This window comes from Mandrillus leucophaeus, unplaced genomic scaffold, assembly GCF_000951045.1.
Source record: "Mandrillus leucophaeus isolate KB7577 unplaced genomic scaffold, Mleu.le_1.0 Scaffold524, whole genome shotgun sequence".
Classification (NCBI taxonomy): domain Eukaryota; kingdom Metazoa; phylum Chordata; class Mammalia; order Primates; family Cercopithecidae; genus Mandrillus; species Mandrillus leucophaeus.
In genome coordinates this window covers 1,327,654-1,348,370 of record NW_012105631.1, presented here as the reverse complement: position 1 = coordinate 1,348,370, position 20,717 = coordinate 1,327,654, and the positions used below count along the sequence as shown (strand labels likewise).

General features: G+C 40.3%; 1 protein-coding gene across 1 annotated transcript in view; it reads right to left on the bottom strand.

Annotated features, from left to right (window-relative positions):
- Nucleotides 1-20,717, bottom strand: part of SYNE1 (spectrin repeat containing, nuclear envelope 1) — a 570,706-nt gene that overhangs the window by 225,830 nt on the left and 324,159 nt on the right. The window contains exons 73-77 of the mRNA XM_011996807.1: nucleotides 18,516-18,662; nucleotides 13,488-13,613; nucleotides 11,081-11,257; nucleotides 8,263-8,528; nucleotides 1,775-3,935 (exon numbers count right to left, since the gene is read on the bottom strand). Coding sequence (XP_011852197.1) covers nucleotides 1,775-3,935; nucleotides 8,263-8,528; nucleotides 11,081-11,257; nucleotides 13,488-13,613; nucleotides 18,516-18,662 — 2,877 coding nt within the window. The remainder of the gene's footprint in view (nucleotides 1-1,774; nucleotides 3,936-8,262; nucleotides 8,529-11,080; nucleotides 11,258-13,487; nucleotides 13,614-18,515; nucleotides 18,663-20,717) is intronic.

Genomic DNA, 20,717 nt, shown 5'->3' with positions numbered 1-20,717 from the left:
TGAATCAGCATGAAAAGGTTAAAGTGTACTAAATAGTTTTTAGTTTAAAAAGTCAGAATTTTACATGAAGAAGTTTATTATGATTTTATCCAATATTAACATTTTTACTATTGAAAGTGTTAACCTTAATCTTTGAGGAAAATAAAGTTAAATGAGAGCTAAGATTCATCTGAAGTTACTTCGTGTCAGACTCGATGCTAAGAAGATAAACCTAATAAAAGAATCACTAATATCTCTCTTCTACAAAGAGGGACAGAGACTTATAGGATGTCATTTGCCTGGGATCAAATAGCTGCTATTAAAACTCAGATGTGCCCTCCTCCCAGGCTTTAGCCGCTGTATTATCCTGATGAAAGCTACCTTTTACCTAAAGGGTTGGTTGACATCTCCTAGAATCAGAGGGACTGAAGACAGACATGGAGAAAAGGAGCCAAGAAATTAAAGGAAGTAATCCTCTAGCCACTATTTTTCTCTTCTTGTTTTATTTCATTTTATTTTATTTTATTTTTAGACAGAGTTTTGCTCTTGTTGCCTAGGCTGGAGTGCAATGGCGTGATCTCGGCTCACTGCAACCTCTGCCTCCTGGCGATTCTCCTGCCTCAGCCTCCCAAGTAGGATTAGAGTCATGCACCACCACACCCAGCTAATTTTTTTTTTTTGTATTTACTAGAAACAGGGTTTCACCATGTTAGTCAGACTGGTCTTGAACTCCTGACCTCAGGTGATCCACCTGCCTCAGCCTCCCAAAGGGCTGGGATTACAAGTGTGCACTACCACGCCTGGCCCTCTTCTTATTTTTGAATGCACAGAACTTGCAAGCCCCAGAGCAAGCCGCAATTAGGCCAATCTGGGAAGTTTTGTACATGCTCCCATTTCTTTTTGTTATCCCTGAGTCAAGTAATTACGAGTATTCTAGTCTTTCTTTTGCTGTGCTATAGGGAAGCAAAAGATGGACAGCACTCAGACCCACAGAAGGGTTGAAGAGACAGGGCAACTAATGGGATACCCCACATAAAAGTGGCTTATTAGCAAGGTCAGGGCTGTATTGTCTATCTGCCTCTCTCCATTTCGACTCTTCATCTAGCACTGATTTTAGAAATACCAGCCTTCACATTGTCTACAAAGGGCATCAGTAATTATTCATTGTTAATCAGGTGTACTATCAATGTACTAATATACAATATGAATTATGTTACCAATACCATTTATCATCTCTTTAAAGGTGAGAGATCACTGAGGCATCACTATTATAAGCAAAGTGAAGTCAAGATGGAAACCGCACAAAATGAATAGCATGCACATAAACAATTAAAATCACCTGGCCCAGCATGGTGGCTCCCACCTATAGTCCCAGCACTTTGGGAGGCCAAGGCAGGCAGATCACTTGACGTCAGGAGTTCAGGACCAGCCTGGCCAACATTATGAAACCCCATCTCTACTACAAATACAAAAATTAGCTGGGCGTGGTGGCAGGCGCCTGTAATCCCAGCTACTCGGGAGGCTGAAGCACAAGAATCACTTGAACCCAGGAGGCGGAGGTTGCAGTGAGCTGAGATTACACCACTGCACTCCAGCCTGGGCGACAGAGCAAGACTTCATCTCAATTAAAAAAAAAAATTAAAATAACCATTTAAGTCACTGCTGAAGATGCTTCTGTGTAGTATTTAGAAAGAAATATTTAAAGAAGCAATTATAACCAAGCAAATGAATTTCTTGTACCTGTTTACAAATAAGCAGAATGGAAAAAAGAGAAGTGAAGTCCTATTATACCCACCTGTCTGGTGCGTAAGGCTTCCTGAATGTCTCCATCCAGCTCTGAGAGCTCAGCGAGGCTGTGTTCTAAATCCGCAGAGATCAGCTCCTTGGCCTTTGTGAACTTCTCCTTTTCCTTGTGACTCAGTGCATTCATGATTCTCAAGCTGGACTGGACCTCTTCCTGATGAATTTGGATCTTTCTGATTTCCTCTTGGATGTCCTGCAGGTTGAGGTCTAGGTACACCGGCCCACTGAGTTCTGCCTTCACTCTCCTCAGCCAGTCCAGGGAGCGACTCATCTCAGTCTGGAAGTCTATACTCTGCACCATTCGGCTCTCACATTCTGTCACCGTCTCACCAATGGCAGAAGTCAACAGTTTTAACTCCTCTTGCCAGGACTGGATCTGATGCCTGGCTTTCTCATAAGCCAAGGGGTCAAGGTGTGGGGCAAGATCTTCGAGATGTATGGTTACTCGTTTCAGTAGAATCGCCGAGTCCTGAAGGCTTCCTCCCAGGGAGTGATACATTTTGAGCTTCTCCTCTGCAGGCAGCGTTTCCTCATTCACTTTGGACTGCTCTTCTTTTACAGACTTCAGTTGTGTCTCTAGCTGTTGGCACATCTTCTCGTGTTCTTGGTAAGCACTGGTGGTGTCTTCTAATAAGCTAACCCTCTGCTCTGTTTGTCTCTTCAGCCTGTGATATAAGGTGACAAGGTGCAGCATCTTGTCTGGCTGCCAAGGCTGACCTGTGCTGCGAAAACCTTCTTTTTTCTGGTTCAGTTCATCCACCGCCTCCCCAAGGCCCACCACCTCGTCCAGAATGGCTCTGCAACCATCTTGCAGAGCCACAGCCTCCTCCACAGCCAGGTCGGTGGGAACTTTGCTCATCCTCGAGAATTGGGCTTCAAGTTCACTCAGAGACTGGGTTGTCAACTCAATCAAGGAAGCATATTCCTTCCGAGCAAGAATTGCTTCCTGGACTTTATAGAACTTGTCTTTAGCCAAGGCAACAATTACGTTAAATTGCTGGGGCAAAGTGTTTAGCTTTTCACTAAGGTAGGAATGATCAACTTCATTCAGCGATGGTAATATGGTCTGCCCAGTTCTCTGCAGCATAAGTAGAAGATTTTCATATTCTGGAGATTGTTCAAGAATGTGTTGGTATTTGGCCAGCTGTGTATGAAGCTCAGTACTCTCATTCATTAGGTTGATTTCAGGAAATGTAACAATATCTGCTTGTTTTAGCCAGTGGCAAGCTTTATCAAAATCTTCCTTAAAATGCTTCCTAGAAACCAAATTCTTCTCTAGTTCTTGTAACCGGTGACTGCACTTTTGTAAAACACTGTCATAGACACTCTGCAATTCCTGAAGCTTCCCCAGCACTTCACTCTTTTCCTGCTCTGTGACTCCTTTCATTAGTTCGCGACCCTGGGCCCAAAGTCCAGTGACCTCATTTTGGTAAGTCTTGAGGCTGGCTTGTGCACTCTTACATGTTTTGACTTGTTTGCTCACATCATCTGGTAACAGACAGATGTGTTCACGGAACATTATCTTTCGCTCATGTTGCTGAATTTGGCTGGTGGCCTGGAACACTGCCATGAGAAATTGGCTTTTCTCAGACAAGGCTTTGTTTAAGTACTTTCTGCGCTGACCCACTAAGTCACTGAGACAATTCACGTGGCTTTGTGCATCAGAGAGAGCCTTCTGAATGACCTGTCGCTCATTGAGACCAAGATCCGCCATGACCCTGTCTGCGTCCTTTATGAGTGATTTCAGGAGCATCTGCTTGGCCTCCAGTTCACTGCAGATGGCCAGGTGATCCATGAGAAGGTTCTGAGCCATATCTGGAGGAGGGCTCTGCTTAAGGGCCTCGGCGATGTTGGGTTGTTGCTCTTCTGCCCAATCCATTAGCTCCTGAAATCTGGACTGCACCACATTTAACTCCTCCAAGTTGGTGACTGACACTTGGATTTTCCTTTTAATGAGGTCCTCAAGCTGAAACCAACGTTGCTCTAAATGACTCGTCTGTTCTTTGACTAGCTCCTTGTCATCTAAATTCAGATGCTCTATCATTTTCTGCTTTTGATCTTTCAGATCTTCGATAGCATACTTTCTCTCCTGCAATGCCAATGCTAACTTTTTCAAAGCTTCCAGATGGACAGCTGTACTCTCCGCATCAGATCTGAAAATACATGGAAAGGTATAAGAGCAAATTAGCTGTAGTCAATATCGATATGCTAAATTACACTTCACCATTTTCTTTTTGGAGACCGAGTTTTGCTCTTGTTTCCCAGACTGGAGTGCAATGCTGTGATCTCGGCTCACTGCAACCTCCATCTCCCAGGTTCAAGCTATTCTCCTGCCTCAGCCTCCCAAGTACCTGAGATTACAGGCATGCGCCACCACGGTTGGCTAATTTTATATTTTTAGTAGAGACAGTGTTTCACCATGTTGGTCAGGCTGGTCTCTAACTCCTGACCTCCAGCTGCCTTGACCTCCCAAAGTGCTGGGATTACAGGCATGAGCCACTACTTCCAGCTGACACTTCACCATTTTCTTTAAGTGAATCTTCTGAGCTTAGAATAAATGGAAGTAGTTCAGTTCATGGTTTATTGACAGAAGTGCTATAATTATGGAATACAAGTCTCATCAGAAGTCAAGGGTCAAGGTGTGGGGCAAGATCTTCGAGATGTATGGTTACTCGTTTCAGTAGAATCGCCGAGTCCTGAAGGCTTCCTCCCAGGGAGTGATACATTTTGAGCTTCTCCTCTGCAGGCAGCGTTTCCTCATTCACTTTGGACTGCTCTTCTTTTACAGACTTCAGTTGTCTCTCTAGCTGTTGGCACATCTTCTCGTGTTCTTGGTAAGCACTGGTGGTGTCTTCTAATAAGCTAACCCTCTGCTCTGTTTGTCTCTTCAGCCTGTGATATAAGGTGACAAGGTGCAGCATCTTGTCTGGCTGCCAAGGCTGACCTGTGCTGCGAAAACCTTCTTTTTTCTGGTTCAGTTCATCCACTGCCTCCCCAAGGCCCACCACCTCGTCCAGAATGGCTCTGCAACCATCTTGCAGAGCCACAGCCTCCTCCACAGCCAGGTCGGTGGGAACTTTGCTCATCCTCGAGAATTGGGCTTCAAGTTCACTCAGAGACTGGGTTGTCAACTCAATCAAGGAAGCATATTCCTTCCGAGCAAGAATTGCTTCCTGGACTTTATAGAACTTGTCTTTAGCCAAGGCAACAATTACGTTAAATTGCTGGGGCAAAGTGTTTAGCTTTTCACTAAGGTAGGAATGATCAACTTCATTCAGCGATGGTAATATGGTCTGCCCAGTTCTCTGCAGCATAAGTAGAAGATTTTCATATTCTGGAGATTGTTCAAGAATGTGTTGGTATTTGGCCAGCTGTGTATGAAGCTCAGTACTCTCATTCATTAGGTTGATTTCAGGAAATGTAACAATATCTGCTTGTTTTAGCCAGTGGCAAGCTTTATCAAAATCTTCCTTAAAATGCTTCCTAGAAACCAAATTCTTCTCTAGTTCTTGTAACCGGTGACTGCACTTTTGTAAAACACTGTCATAGACACTCTGCAATTCCTGAAGCTTCCCCAGCACTTCACTCTTTTCCTGCTCTGTGACTCCTTTCATTAGTTCGCGACCCTGGGCCCAAAGTCCAGTGACCTCATTTTGGTAAGTCTTGAGGCTGGCTTGTGCACTCTTACATGTTTTGACTTGTTTGCTCACATCATCTGGTAACAGACAGATGTGTTCACGGAACATTATCTTTCGCTCATGTTGCTGAATTTGGCTGGTGGCCTGGAACACTGCCATGAGAAATTGGCTTTTCTCAGACAAGGCTTTGTTTAAGTACTTTCTGCGCTGACCCACTAAGTCACTGAGACAATTCACGTGGCTTTGTGCATCAGAGAGAGCCTTCTGAATGACCTGTCGCTCATTGAGACCAAGATCCGCCATGACCCTGTCTGCGTCCTTTATGAGTGATTTCAGGAGCATCTGCTTGGCCTCCAGTTCACTGCAGATGGCCAGGTGATCCATGAGAAGGTTCTGAGCCATATCTGGAGGAGGGCTCTGCTTAAGGGCCTCGGCGATGTTGGGTTGTTGCTCTTCTGCCCAATCCATTAGCTCCTGAAATCTGGACTGCACCACATTTAACTCCTCCAAGTTGGTGACTGACACTTGGATTTTCCTTTTAATGAGGTCCTCAAGCTGAAACCAACGTTGCTCTAAATGACTCGTCTGTTCTTTGACTAGCTCCTTGTCATCTAAATTCAGATGCTCTATCATTTTCTGCTTTTGATCTTTCAGATCTTCGATAGCATACTTTCTCTCCTGCAATGCCAATGCTAACTTTTTCAAAGCTTCCAGATGGACAGCTGTACTCTCCGCATCAGATCTGAAAATACATGGAAAGGTATAAGAGCAAATTAGCTGTAGTCAATATCGATATGCTAAATTACACTTCACCATTTTCTTTTTGGAGACCGAGTTTTGCTCTTGTTTCCCAGACTGGAGTGCAATGCTGTGATCTCGGCTCACTGCAACCTCCACCTCCCAGGTTCAAGCTATTCTCCTGCCTCAGCCTCCCAAGTACCTGAGATTACAGGCATGCGCCACCACGGTTGGCTAATTTTATATTTTTAGTAGAGACAGTGTTTCACCATGTTGGTCAGGCTGGTCTCTAACTCCTGACCTCCAGCTGCCTTGACCTCCCAAAGTGCTGGGATTACAGGCATGAGCCACTACTTCCAGCTGACACTTCACCATTTTCTTTAAGTGAATCTTCTGAGCTTAGAATAAATGGAAGTAGTTCAGTTCATGGTTTATTGACAGAAGTGCTATAATTATGGAATACAAGTCTCATCAGAAGTCAATATTAGAAGTTGAATCAAATCAAGTTGCCTACTTCTTTCTGGCTGATAATGCCTTCCAATCAAATCAGAATATGCTTTTATCTTCCTCTGGCTCTTATCAACTGAGCAGAATCTATATGGTAACAAGATCCTTGGATGGTTTGTGTAATGTTAAACAGTGAGAAGCACTGATCTAGTGTACTCTAGAAAATGATACTGAAAGAAATTAATAAGTGATGCATGATTTGTGTGCTTTCTTTTGTGAAAAGGGTTCAACAGAGTGCTAGGTAGTATGATCTGTAAGGTATAACCAACAGCTCTAATGGCTACTTGTGTACTTGGATATTTTTTGCTTATCATTAGAAATCTTTAGTAATAAGTGTGAAATGTAAAGAATTGTCATCCCTTTGCTATGAAGCACACATAAAAAATGGAATCTTACAGTCTTTTTTACTAAATGATCAGTTCTGAGGTATGAAAAGCAGAGTTGGGAGGCAGTATTAGAAGTTCTGTCTGGGACACAGTAAGTCTCAGGTGTGTGTGGGGCCTGCTGTAAGTCAGAAATATGAGTTGTTAATATTGACTGGACTAATCCCGAAGACCAGTAAATTGTGAAGTATCAAAGAAAAGCAAACAGACCAGAAAATGGTATACCAACAAAAACCCCCAAAACCCCACCATGAGTTCATGATATCTAGAACAATGTTTGCAGTTTTCATCTCTGTAAACTAGTAAATCGGTGCAGAAGAAGTGTAGATTTTAGCAATTATAGTGATCAAATGTATGGAATGGTTTACATAATGATCCAGTATGTGTGTGTGTATTCTTATTTTTCAAAGAAGAAAGCTAAGAGGGGTTCAATCACTACAAAATCACAAAAGACACACATTAACTGAATTTGGATTGTTCACTAATTTCTAGACTCTTATAAGAAAAAAACCGGACTGAATTACACATAATGCATTTATTACCTTATAGACTTGTTAAGAAACCTAGGGATCATAGAGGTTCAAGAAGGATTCATTTCATAAATTCATAGATGATATCCCATAACTTGTAATTAAACAAAATTAGAAATATTTTTAGAATATTCTTGAGGTCACAGAGAAAATGGTACCATTTTCAAACATTTCTCTTTTACCCACTGGTTAAATTAATATCGAGCTAAGAAAACCATGACTCTATATCCAGGTGAAAACATTAGGTTCATAATGATGTTTTACTTACCAATATTAATAATAATAAACAATAGATGATATACCTAAGACATTTTATTTTATTTTTTTGAGACAGGGTCTTGCTCTGTCACCCAGGCTGGAGTACAGTGGTACAATCTTGGCTCACTGCAGCCTCCTCCTCCCAGGTTCAAGTGATTCTCCTGCCTCAGCCTCCCAAATAGCTGGGATTACAGGCATGCACCACCACACCCAGCTAATTTTTGTATTTTTAGTAGAGATGAGGTTTCACCATGTTGTCCAGGCTGATCTCGAACTCCTGACCTCAACTAATCCACCTGCCTTGGCCTCCTAAAGTGCTGGGATTACAGGCATAAGCCACTGCACCTGGGCACATTTTAAATTTTTATAGATATTAGGAAATGTCTGGCTTAGCATTTTGGTGACCCATTGGATAATTTATGTTACCTGGCCAAGTTATCCCATTCTGTAGTAAATTTTTCTAGGAACACTTCAACGATATTCATACAGTCATGGTAATCTCTTGTTCTCTGAAGATCCTCTTCCCTTTGCAGGCACAGGTTATTAGACTGATGGCACAAATCGAGCCACTGATCATTTAAATGATTTATTTCCTTGTGTTCAGGCGACTCCTCCTTCTTTGTTAACTTATTCACCTTTTCTATTATGGTGTTTACGGATGCCTGTTTGCTCTGTAGTTTCTTAACAAAATCCTAAAGGATAACAGCAACAAAAAATATGTAATGTGTTAAGAAATCCCCAAATAAATATAGAGAGCAACACAGACATAAGACCTTTGAACACTCTAAGTTCCTTAATATGAAAAAACTGAAGAATGTTCAAGTCATGGGAAACAAAGAGAAAATCTAAAAATCACCGTACCTCTTTATGAACGTTAATTCCCATGTGTGCGAGATTCAGGGTAGCTGTGGTATATTCTTTTATGGTACTATTTCCAGAGGCATAAAGAAAAACTAATACATGTGAAACATTATGGTCATTATTGAAAAAAGTCATTATCTTACCTTGAAGTGCGACCTTCGTTTTCTAAGAATTTTTAAAGTGTTCATGTTTTTCAAAATTTATTCTTAAACTAAGAGTGCTTTTATTCTCAAGATATCGGGACATTAGGACATTTCCTAGGTCTGCTAAATCCTGGGTCTGTCAAGTTCTGGATCTGCTCAGTAAACATTATGAACCTGTTCCCTTAACTAAATATCCTGTGACTAAGAATGCCTAACTTTCTGGGAATGCAGCCCAGCAGGTCTCAGCCTCATTTTACTCAGCCCCTCTTCAAGATGGAGTCGCTCTGGTTTGAACGCCTCTGACAGAAACCTTCCAAATGTAAGAAACAAGGCAAAGTAGCTTGGGTCACCAGGTGGACAGTAGTGCTATGTACAAAGTTGGGGAAGGCTGGAGTACATTCGCCAACTGGAAAGGCAATGGTTTAGATTCATCTACTCCCTGCATACACAGCAAAAAGAAATCTCTAACATATCATCTCTGCCAGTCCAACACGTGGCCAGAGGATCATTTCTTTGGACAGTGATTCCTCCAAGGGGTTGGTTCATGGACTTCCATACTCTCCCCACTGCTCACTCCCATTTCCATTTACTTCCACTACCCAAAAAAATCTCTTAAATCCCCTGACTGATATATGAAATTTTGTCCTTAAAGCTAGGTTCAATCACAATTAAAATGTTAATAAAACAGCAGTATCATCTTGAATGTTTTAAGTATGTGTATATCTAAAACAAATACAGCAAAATATTAGCATTGTTTATTATCTCTGAATGGTAGTAGCATAAGTGATTTAAATTTGCTTAAGACATTTCTGTATTTACTAAGCCTTTTATAATAAAACTTTTCTTATAAAATACATTTTAAAAAATTAAATTTCTAGGATGGTTCACAAATTTTTTTTTTAAAGTTCATGCTTTTGAGAAAAAAAATAAATCTTATTATCCCTATTCTCTTTTTTTTCTGTACTTGCAAACAGCACTTCAGTAAACAATATATTATTATTGACTCCTAATCATGGAGAAGAAAAAAAAATCTTAAAGTTTGTTAAAAACCTGACCCAACTTCCAATCAAGTTAATACACTTTTAATTTTCTTTTTTCTTTCTCTCTCTCTCTTTTTTTTTTTTTTTTTTTTGAGACAGAGTCTTACTCTGTGGCCCAGGCTGGCTCGCTGCAACCTCCACCTCCCAAGTTCAAATGATTCTCGTGCCTCAGCCTCCCAAGTAGCTGGGATTATAGGCATGTGCCATGCAAGGCTAATTTTTGTATTTTTAGTAGATATGGGGTCTCACCATGCTGGCCAGCTTGGTCTCAAACTCCTGGCCTCAAGTGATCTGCCCACCTCAGCTTCCAAAAGTGCTGGGATTACAGGCATGAGCCACCACACCTGGCCACAATTTTCTATGTATTGTAAATTATTTAAATTATATATAAATATGTAATACAAACTGCATTTATATTATACTTTAAATGAATTACATATAGCTCAAATATATAATTTATGAATTGATAAGCTTACAGTCCTACAGCTTTAGCATAATATGGTGATGAAAATCTAAAAAGTAATAATGTTCCTTGTTTGCTTAGTCACAGAGTCTCCTGACTAAGCAGTCTACTCTGTAGACTAAATCACACCTGCTTTTTATAGGAACAATGTACAGAATGAATGTCTTCTGGTGCAAGTGGCCATCTGAAGCTTCAGTAATATATTGGAATGTTTACTTTATAATCTGTTTTCCCTAGCGCCAAGTGAAATTTGTTCAGATTTGCTATTCCTTAAAGCAGTGGTCCCCAAACTTTTTGGCACCTGGCATGGGTTTTGTGGAAGACAATTTTTCCATGAACGGGGCTGGAGGGGGATGGTTTCAGGATGAAGCTGTTCCACCTCGAATCATCAGACGTTAGTTAGATTATCACACGGAGCATGCAACCTAGACCGCTTGCATGCGCAATTCACAGTAGGGTTTGCACTATGAGACTCTGATGCGGCCTCTGATCTGACAGGAGGTGGAGCTCAGGCAGTAATGCTTGCTCACCTCCCACTGTGCGGCCAGGTTCCTAACAGGACATGGACTGGTACTGGTCCATAATCTGGGGGTTGGGGACCCCTGCCTTAAAGAGTTGTATTAATGTCTAAGGATTAACAAACACTCAGGCATATTGAAGTGAATACACTGAACACATTTCAAGTTTTCTATTCTGTTGGCCTCTTTTATCTCCCCTGGGGGCAAATGAATACCCACCTTAACCTGTGAAACCATGTTCTGTGCAATACTCAGCTCCAGCTCAGAGTGCCTCCTCTTCATGTTCTGCAGTTGCTGATCAGCATCTTGCAGGTAAATCCAGAGCTCCGCCTTCAGGTGCTTGATCTCTTCCCATCCCTGAGTTAAGTTCTGGGCCTGGACGAGCCTTTGTTCAATCTTGAGAAGACACAGGGATAAAAGTTAGCAACCATACCTGGAAACATTTATGGTTAATGAATCAGAGATGGACCTCTCCAGCTGGCTTGTGCACTCATTTGACACACACATACACACACACACACAGGCAAATACATAAATTTAAAAAGTACTTCTTTATTTGCTTCGGGAAAAGCAGATTTCTTTTTTTATTGAGGGTTTCTAAAGAATTTAAATGTCTACGAGTTATGCTATTCGGTTTTAATCTTGTAAGTTTTTTTTTTTTTTTTTTTTTTTTTTTTTTATTTTGTTTTTTTTTCTGTTTTTTTTTTTTTTTTTTTTTTGAGATGGAGTTTCGCTCTTGTTGCCCAGGCAGGAGTGCAATGGCACATTCTCAGCTCACCGCTACTTCTGCCTCCCGGGTTCAAGTGATTCTCCTGCTTCAGCCTCCCGAGTAGCTGGGATTACAGGCATGTGCTATCACACCCAGCTAATTTTGTATTTTTAGTAGAGACAGGGTTTCTCTACATTGGTCAGGCTGGTCTTGAACTCCTGACCTCAGGTAATATGCCCGCCTTGGACTCCCGATGTGCTGGGATTACAGGCATGAGTCACCATGCCTGGCGAAACTCTAATAAGTTTTATCAATTTATTAGGTCTAAGGCTGCTCTAATGGTTTTTCTCATTGGACATTTCAGTAGATTCATCTGACTGACTCATGAATTTGGTGTTAAGGTTAACCAGAAAATACTTCCGTTGTTCTCTATTGTACATTTGTTCATCCTTCTTACAACATGCTGAATTATTAATGTTTTGGATATGTCTTTAGATCTGCTTCACTGATTTTTGAAGCTGTGTAATTTGTTTCAATAAATCATTTCTGTAAAAAAAAATGGGTTTTATTGGCCGGGCACGGCGGTTCATGTCTGTAATCCTAGCACTTTGGGAGGCCAAGGCAGGTGGATTGCCTGAGCTCAGGAATTCGAGATTCACCTGGGCAACATAGTGAAACCCTTTCTCTACTGAAATATCAAAAGTAGCCAGGCATGGTGGTGAGTGCCTGTAGTCCCAGTTACTGGGGAGGCTGAGGCTTGAGAATTGCTTGAACCAGGAGGCGGAGGTTGCAGTGAGCCGAAATTTCACCACTGCACTCCAACCTGGGAAACAGAGTGAGACTCTTTCTCCAAAATAAAATAAAATAAAATAAAATAGTTACATCATCTTTTGTAACGATTTAAAAACAGATGTGTTTTGATAATATTAGAGAGAAAAACCTTATTATTTTGACTTTTTTTTCCTGTGAATCATTTTACTATTCTGTGAATATTTAATAAATTAAATACCAAAACTAAGTCTTATTTTTCTTTTAAACTCAAATGTGGACCAGGTGTGGTGACTCACGCCTGTAATCCCAGCACTTTGGTAGGCCAAGGAGGGAGGATTGCTTGAGCCCAGGAGTTTCAGACCAGCCTGGGCAACATAGCAAAGCTGTGTCTCTACAAAAAGTATAAAAATTAGCTGGGTGTGGTGGTTCATCCCTATAATCCCAGCTACTTGGGAGGTGGAGGTGAGAGGATCACCTGAGCTCAGGAGGTTGAGGCTCCAGTCAGTGATGATAGCGCCACTGCATTCCAGACTGGTTGGCAGAGTGTCTCAAAACAAACAAACCCATATGTGTTTCATGGAAGAGTTTAAGGCTGCAGTGGCAACAGCGGGGAATACACGGCTCCAGTGCTGCCATCTATCTGTGGGGACCAGTACTGCTACTCATCACAGCCCAGACAGTTTCAAAACCCTTCTGAACACCACACTTTACCAATGAACTAGAAGGATTGTGACAGATGGCATGCTCTTTGGCATCCTTGATAAAATAAAGAAAGAGTCAAGAGCCCCTTTCATATTAAGTATTGCCTAAAGAAAAAGATGGAAAAGGAGAAAACAACAAAAAAAAGTGTGGCAAAATAGGAAAAGAGAGAGAATGGTCATTAAGGAGGAAAGAAAAAGAAAGGTTCTAATGGGCCACGAATGAATGGGACTAAGTGATTCAGTCTCAATCTGTTGTCAGCAATGTCAGGATGTGCTTAATTTTCTATGACTTAGCTAAAATTCAAATATCTATTTATTATAATGACTGTAGAACCATTATATACAGCAAGAACAACTCAAGAGCTATTTTCTTTCAATATCACATGAAATATTCAAGCAAGAGAATCTAATAAAACAAATTCAATGTGATTTTTCATTTTCTTACCATTTGCTCTGTTAGTTGAATGTCTTTTGCTGTGGTTTTCACTGAAGCATTTGACAGGTCACACATGGAGCAAAGGAGATCTAGGTAGGTCCTTGCCTGCTCTTGCAAAGCTCTGAAGTGTTTGACCTGGAAAAGGCAAGCGTCAGAGTGAAAGAGATGCATCAGCTATTTAGATAGCAAATACTTGTATCATTTGTAAAATTCTGTTAACACTTCAAAAATAGTCTTGCTATGCTCAGTGTTTTCACCACTGTGTTCAAGTGACATATATTAGTGACTCCCAGGAAAAAATTCAAATCACCGATGAGGATTTATTTGTCCACTATTTGCTTCTCTTTGTATGTAAAATATTCTGTATGGTCTGGGAAAGGGGAAAACGCAAGAAACTTCTATAATCTTTCCAGATTACTTGCTCACATGCCAGCTTATTTTCCATTTCAGAGAAAGAATTTGTAACCTGCTCTGGTCTCCTTCTTAACATGTTTTTGCATATCTTAGAGACAGAAGGCAAAGGTCCGCGAGTTGGTGGGGTTCATTGGAGTGAGCTTTGCAGGAGATTCACCTTGTGATATTCTCTTTCCACAAGCCCAGGAGAGGCTTCTCTAGGTGGATCTTTAATCTATTTACAGAAACAAAGAAATGTGTTTCTTTGCAGATGCTCAGATTCTACTCAGGCTCCATTTTAGATACTGGGCACAGAGCAGCCCATAAAGCAAAACCCTTGCTCCTATGGAGTTTACATTCTTAGGAAGGAGATAAATAATATATAAATAAACAAACATGCACTGGAATGTTTAGTACTGTTAAATATCATGTGGAAAAATCAAGGTGCTAAGCAGATAGGGTATGAGGAAGAAGCACTGCCATTCAGGGACAGTGTATCTCAAAGGCCCCTCTGAGGAAAAGACCTGAATGCATGGCATGGCATAAGGTAAGAACATTCCAGGCAGGTGGACACGGTGGGCAGAGAGAGAGCAAATGCAAAGCCGTGAGGCTGGAGTAGAGTGAACCAGGTGGGAGCAGAGGTTGGAGGGTGGGGCGGGGGCAAGTCATGGAGCCCCTTATAAGAAGAGCTGACCATACATCCCTGTTTGTTGGGTTTTGTCTTTAGTCTAGAGTTTCTCGACTCAGAACTATTGACAGTTGACTCCAAATAATTCTTTGTTGTGTGGGCTGACTTATACCTTGCAGGCTGTCAGCAGCATGCTTCGCGTCTACCCACTTAATGCCAGCAGCAACCCCACCATCCCAGTTGTGACAACCAACAACGTGTTCAGACAGTGACAAATGTCCCCTGTGGGAGCAAAGTCGCCATCTCCTCCACCCCAGACTGCTGCTCTGGTCCCATCGGATTATGTAAAGCAGACCCTGTCTTATCAAGAAGGTTCCATTTGGGAAAACAAATTAACCAGCCTATTCATAAGCCATGGTAAGAAAGTAGGAATTTAAGTGTGACGGAAAAATATTCGGGGCATCACGATCTGAGACAGGCTTTCAAAGACTCCCTCCTAACATTGTGTGGAGAACTGGCCGCCACAGGGGCGGTAGACAGCAACGGTGCCCAGGTGTTAGGCTACTGCAGGGATCAGATGAACCGTGAAGGTGGCCTGACTGGGGGTGGTGGCTGAGGTAGTGAGAAGTGGTTCTTGATTACTACATAAATGGGAATAAATAAGGAAGGCGGTATTGACCGCAAGTTGTAGGGATAGAGTCGACCTCCAGGATTTTCCCAAATCATAGAGTCAATCATGGCACCTGATTTTGTGACTCTGATCTCAGTATTTTTCCTCTGCACGGTGTGGATTACCTAGACATGCTATGCTCCTGTGGATATAATAAATACAGATTAATTTCCCATTAAGTCAGAAGTAGCACCTTTTCAATTGAATATACAAGCTAACTATGGTATTGTGAGTCATCAGCCACTGTCCACAAGTACCATATCATGCACCTATGACCCAGAGAAAGTTATTTGTCTCAAGCAACTTTTGGATATGAGAAGAGAACAAGTTGTCAGAATGTCTATTTTATGAACATATTTAATAGAAAGGAATGATGCTATATTTTGAAATTTATATAGTTGGTCTGATTCCAAAAGCATTGGAAGTGGCACATAGAGTGTCAGTGACCACACAGCTGCAAAAATATTTGCTAAAATCAACTTTACAGAAAAATCTTATAGTACTTTTTCCCATTCCCTAAAGTTTTATGCCTTATAAAAACACATAGCACTCTGAATGGAATCAAATCCATGTGTCATTTTCTTGTGGTAGTAGGGAGTGTATTATCTTCACATATGTATTGAGGGTTTACTAGACGGGTGGTGCTGGGGACACACACTGCATCTTGGTACCATGCCCATTGTAAGTGGATTCTCCAGTCACACATCCAAGCTTGCCAGCCATAAGGGCCTGGTCAGTTTTACATGAACACAGTAAGTTCTCATTTAATGTTGTCAGCAGATTCTTGGAAACTGTGACTTCTTCAAGCAAGAAGTTGTATAATGAAACAACTTTTGTTCTCATCAACGCTGTAATAAACCCGCATATTGAAGGAAATGACATTATTTGAGGACCTGCTGTACATGGTTTTGCTTAAAGTTTCAGTTTCTGAGACCTATCGATGGCATTAAGTGAGGACTTACTGCACTTGGCAAGGGAAAAACTAAAACAAAACAAAAAACAAAAGAAACAACAACAAAAATAAAATAAAAAAGGAAACAAAATAAAAAAACCTTTCCTCCTCAGAGTGACGGTGGTCCAAGTGTCTCCACCACCTCGAACTCCCTTCTCTGGCTACTTTCAAAGACCATTTAGAGAGATGTGAAACAGGCAGAAACAGGGGACCATACAGTCACATAATCTGGAAGAAGGATCAGTATCCTCCTGTGACCATGGCTTATTCTGGTATGTGTAGTAAATCTCTTCCTGCTCTAGCAAAAGATCACTGGCATTAATACTTTCTTCTCCCTTCATCTCTTTTGTTTCTTTTTTGGTTACAAAAGAGAAAAATTAAGTGTTGATCTGAATTTATTCAATTTATTCAAAGTGCATTGGAAACAGCCACAAGACAAGGTGGCTTGTGATTCAAGAAAACTCTCAGTCTAATAAAAAAAGCAGAATATAGGCAGTCTTTATTTCATTTTTTTTGGTTCAAGGAGAACCATGTTTCATTTTTCCTGATCCTATTCTTATAAAGTATTATATGAACATTTTTCTGAACCATTTAATGACAATGCAAATCATTTTAGCCTTTAGAAAGTATATTTTAGGGAATGAATTAACTGGACACATTCTTTATGTAGACTCAATGATCAAACACATTATGTTATTCTCAATTTGTGGTAAAAAATTAAATTATTAAATATTGTTAATTCATATCTGGCAGCAATAACCTTTATAACTAAATTCCTCTAAAATATTTTCCCACAGGGTTAACACTGCATACCAAAGCTGCTTAGTACAAAAGTTTAAAAAAAAATTCCCACATATTCTGGTTAAGTCTCAGCAACAACATTTTAAGCATGTGGATGTCAAATTAATACGGAATAGAATTCCTTTCACATGATAAAAACTAACATTTCATTCATCACCCATTCAATAATTATTTATGAAGTACCTTGTTTATGCCCCAAAACCATGCAAGAAGCTATTTCTACTTCTCTGTTTATAAGTAATGTTTACTTGTAGTGTGATATTTGCATTTCATTATAACTTTTAGAAGCAAGTATACTTATAAATGTCACTTTTAATAGCAGGAAACTATCTCGGAGGCTCAGAGAAATTAAGTGACTTACCCACAGTCCCCCAACAGAATAAATATCAGAATTGATCTTTGGTTACAGTGCCCATTTTCTTTTCTTTCCTTCTTTTCTTCTTTCTTTCTTTCTTTCTTTCTTTCTTTCTTTCTTTCTTTCTTTCTTTCCTTCCTTCTTTCTTTCTTTCTTTTTTTCTTTCTTTCGTTCTTTCTTTCTTTCTTTCTTTCCTCTCTCTTTCTTCTTTCTTTCCTTCTTTCTTTCTTTTCTTTCTCTCTCTTTCTCTCTCTCTCTCTTTCTCTCCTTCTCTCCTTCCTTCCTTCCTTCTTTCTTTCTTTTCTTCCTTCCTTCCTTTTCTTTCTTTCTTTCTTTCTTTCTTTTTTTTTTTTGACAGATTCTCACTCTGTTGCCCAGGCTGGAGTGCAGAGGCATGATCTTGGCTCACTGCAACCTCCACCTCCACCTCCCAGGTTCAAGCAATTCTCATACTTCAGCTTCCTGAATAGCTAGGATTACAGGTGCCTGCCACCACACCCAGCTAATTTTTGTATTTTTAGTAGAGATGAGGTTTCACCATGTTGGCCAGGATGGTCTTGCACTCTTGAACCTGTGTGGTCTGCCCACTTTGGCCTCTCAAAGTGTTGGGAATACAGGAGTAAGTCACTGTGCCCGGTCCCATTCTCTTTCTTTTCTTTTTTTTTCTTTTTAATAGTTAATTTTTTATTATTATTTTATTTTTTATTTTCATTTTTTAATTTTTTGAGACAGTGCCTCACTCTGTCACCAGGCTGGAGTGCAATGGCATGATCTTGGCTCACTGCAACCTCTGCCTCCCAGGTTCAAGCGATTTTCCTGCCTTAGCCTCCGCATCCTCAGGAGGGTAGGTACTCTCCTACCCCAATCCCAGGGTAGCTGTGATTACAGGCACATACCACCATGCCCAGTTAATTTTTATATTTTTAGTAGAGATGGGGTTTCACCATGTTGGCCAGGCTGGTCTCAAACTCCTGGCCTCAAGTGATTCGCCTGTTTCAGCCTCCATGAGCCAATGCACCCGGCCCCATTCTCTTTCTAGTCTACCAAGTTGACCCCTCACTATCATGTCCATCTTACGGCTGGCACATGAACTCCACTAACGCAAACCACAGACCTTCTTCCTACTTTTAGATTCCCAGGAGTCAATACAGTTTGGCACATCGTAGGTACTTCACACATTTTCATTTAACTGTCTAAATGATTCACAAAAATAACACAAACTTTCAGGAGTTTACTACCTGCTTGACGGCTTCTGCCCTACTAAGAGGTGGTTGAGGGCTTGGCTCTAAATCTGGCTGGACTGTAGAAAGCCAGGCCTGGCACTGCTGCAGGGTGTCTTGTCGGCTGACGTGCTTCTGAAGTTCATGTTCCAAACTCTGGTACACCTGAGACAATACAACCATGCTGAGATTATGAGAACTGCTTTCTACCTCCATAAAGATAATTGAAATTCAATGAAACATGACCAGTACATCTAAATGGATATTCCCTCCAAGACTCCACAATTTCATACACATATCTAAGGTAGTTGTATGCCTCCCCAAGTGTTGCAAAATGCAATGGCTATCCCCCAGTTGATAACTTCTCGGTCCACACATCACAATGTAATATCTGGATTAGGGGAAGAGAACATGCGCAGGGTAAATATAACTGTAGAGGCATGTTAGAATACATAAAATCATTGAAGTTTAATTGTCATAAGGTTTTTGCAGCTTCTCTTCCTATGGTATAAATATTGCACTTTTTGTTTAAGCTAGTAACTAAAAGTAAAAATAAAACATGACCTCAAAAAAAGATAACCATTGTTTCTCTAACTGTGATGCTTCTGCAATAGAGGTAGGGTAAAATTTGAACTAAATTATAAAATGAGGAGCAGAGAGGTGGATGCCCTCACTTCATCTTAGAAGTTATGTTCTAGGGCAAAAATAATCCAGAATAATTCATACATTTTCTGATATGTCTATGTAATAAATCCTTAACAAGCCAACCAATTTTCATTTTATCCATAAAGACATGTTAAGAAAAATTACGTATCTACTTGAGATCAAGAGGAAATATATCTATGATGTTTCCATTTAAGAAAAAGGAAAAAAGAAGGAAATTAGTTTAACCTGGCATTTCTTTCATTATTGAGACAATAGAAGCAATCATTGAATTCTGCTTTTCTCTGTCATCTTTTAAATTCATCACTTTCATCTGATATTAGGTTTATCCCTTATTTATTCTTATTCCAAGCAGAATTTTTAAAAGAATGGTGTTTTGTTCTCTTTATCACTTTTGCAAACTTTAATTATGAAGTTCTGATTATGTTCTTAGAATTTCATCTGCTTTCTAAATTTTAAAAATTATGTTGGTCTTTCCAACATCCACCAGTTAAAAAAAAATTAAACTGTACCCCTAATGCAAAGAAAATGTTTACTGTGAAGGAAGTCAGTGTGCAAGAAATCTCTGTTGAATGAGAGAATGAATGAACTCACTGGAGAGTTCTATGTGTAGCCTCATTTTCTCTCTTAACTCTCCCTTTTCTCCTCTTGTCATCATTTTCAATTATTTATTAGATTATTTTATTCCTCTTTTGTTAACCTTTAAAGGTGATTTTTTTTTTTAAGTCTGGGAAGTTACTAATGTCACTCAGAATTTTTTTTATTATTATGGTCAACATGGACCATTCTAACTACGTCACTGGTATATCACCAGTTCTTACTGGCTAGTACAGTAAACAAAAATACACAGAATACTAAGTTTGAAGGCTTATAAAAACTCTTTGCAGTGTCATTTAAAAATTCTAGAATAATGTAAAGCAATTTACTTATTTTAGTAAATTTTTGTTAAAACAGCAATTCTTACCCCTCTTAGACTTATTTTTAAAACATTAAGAATTCTGTTTTAGTGGAAGTATACCCACTTAAGTGTAAGTCATATTTGTCACTTACTCCTTTCTCAAATTCTATATGAATGTAAGCAAGTATTGATTTAGATTAGAACCCAGGCTGCATACAGTTAAAAAGAAAATAATTATGGTGAAAATTATGTAATAAATTTATGTTTTTGTTACAAAATAAATGGCAAATTAGAAAGTATTGATGATGTGCAAAGAAAAACAAACACGGGGCGTGCCCAAGATGGCCGAATAGGAACAGCTCCCGCCTCCAGCTCCCAGTGTGAGTGACACAGAAGACGGGTGATTTCTGCATTTTCAACTGAGCCTTGAAGAGAGCAGTGGATCTCCCAGCACGGAGGTTGAGATCTGAGAATGGACAGACTGCCTGCTCAAGTGAGTCCCTGACCCCTGAGTAGCCTAACTGGGAGACATCCCACACTAGGTGCAGACCGGCACCTCACACCTCACACGGCTGGGTACATCCCTGAGACAAAGCTTCCAGAGCAAGAATCAGACAGCAACACTCGCTGTTCAGCAATATTCTATCTTCTGCAGCCTC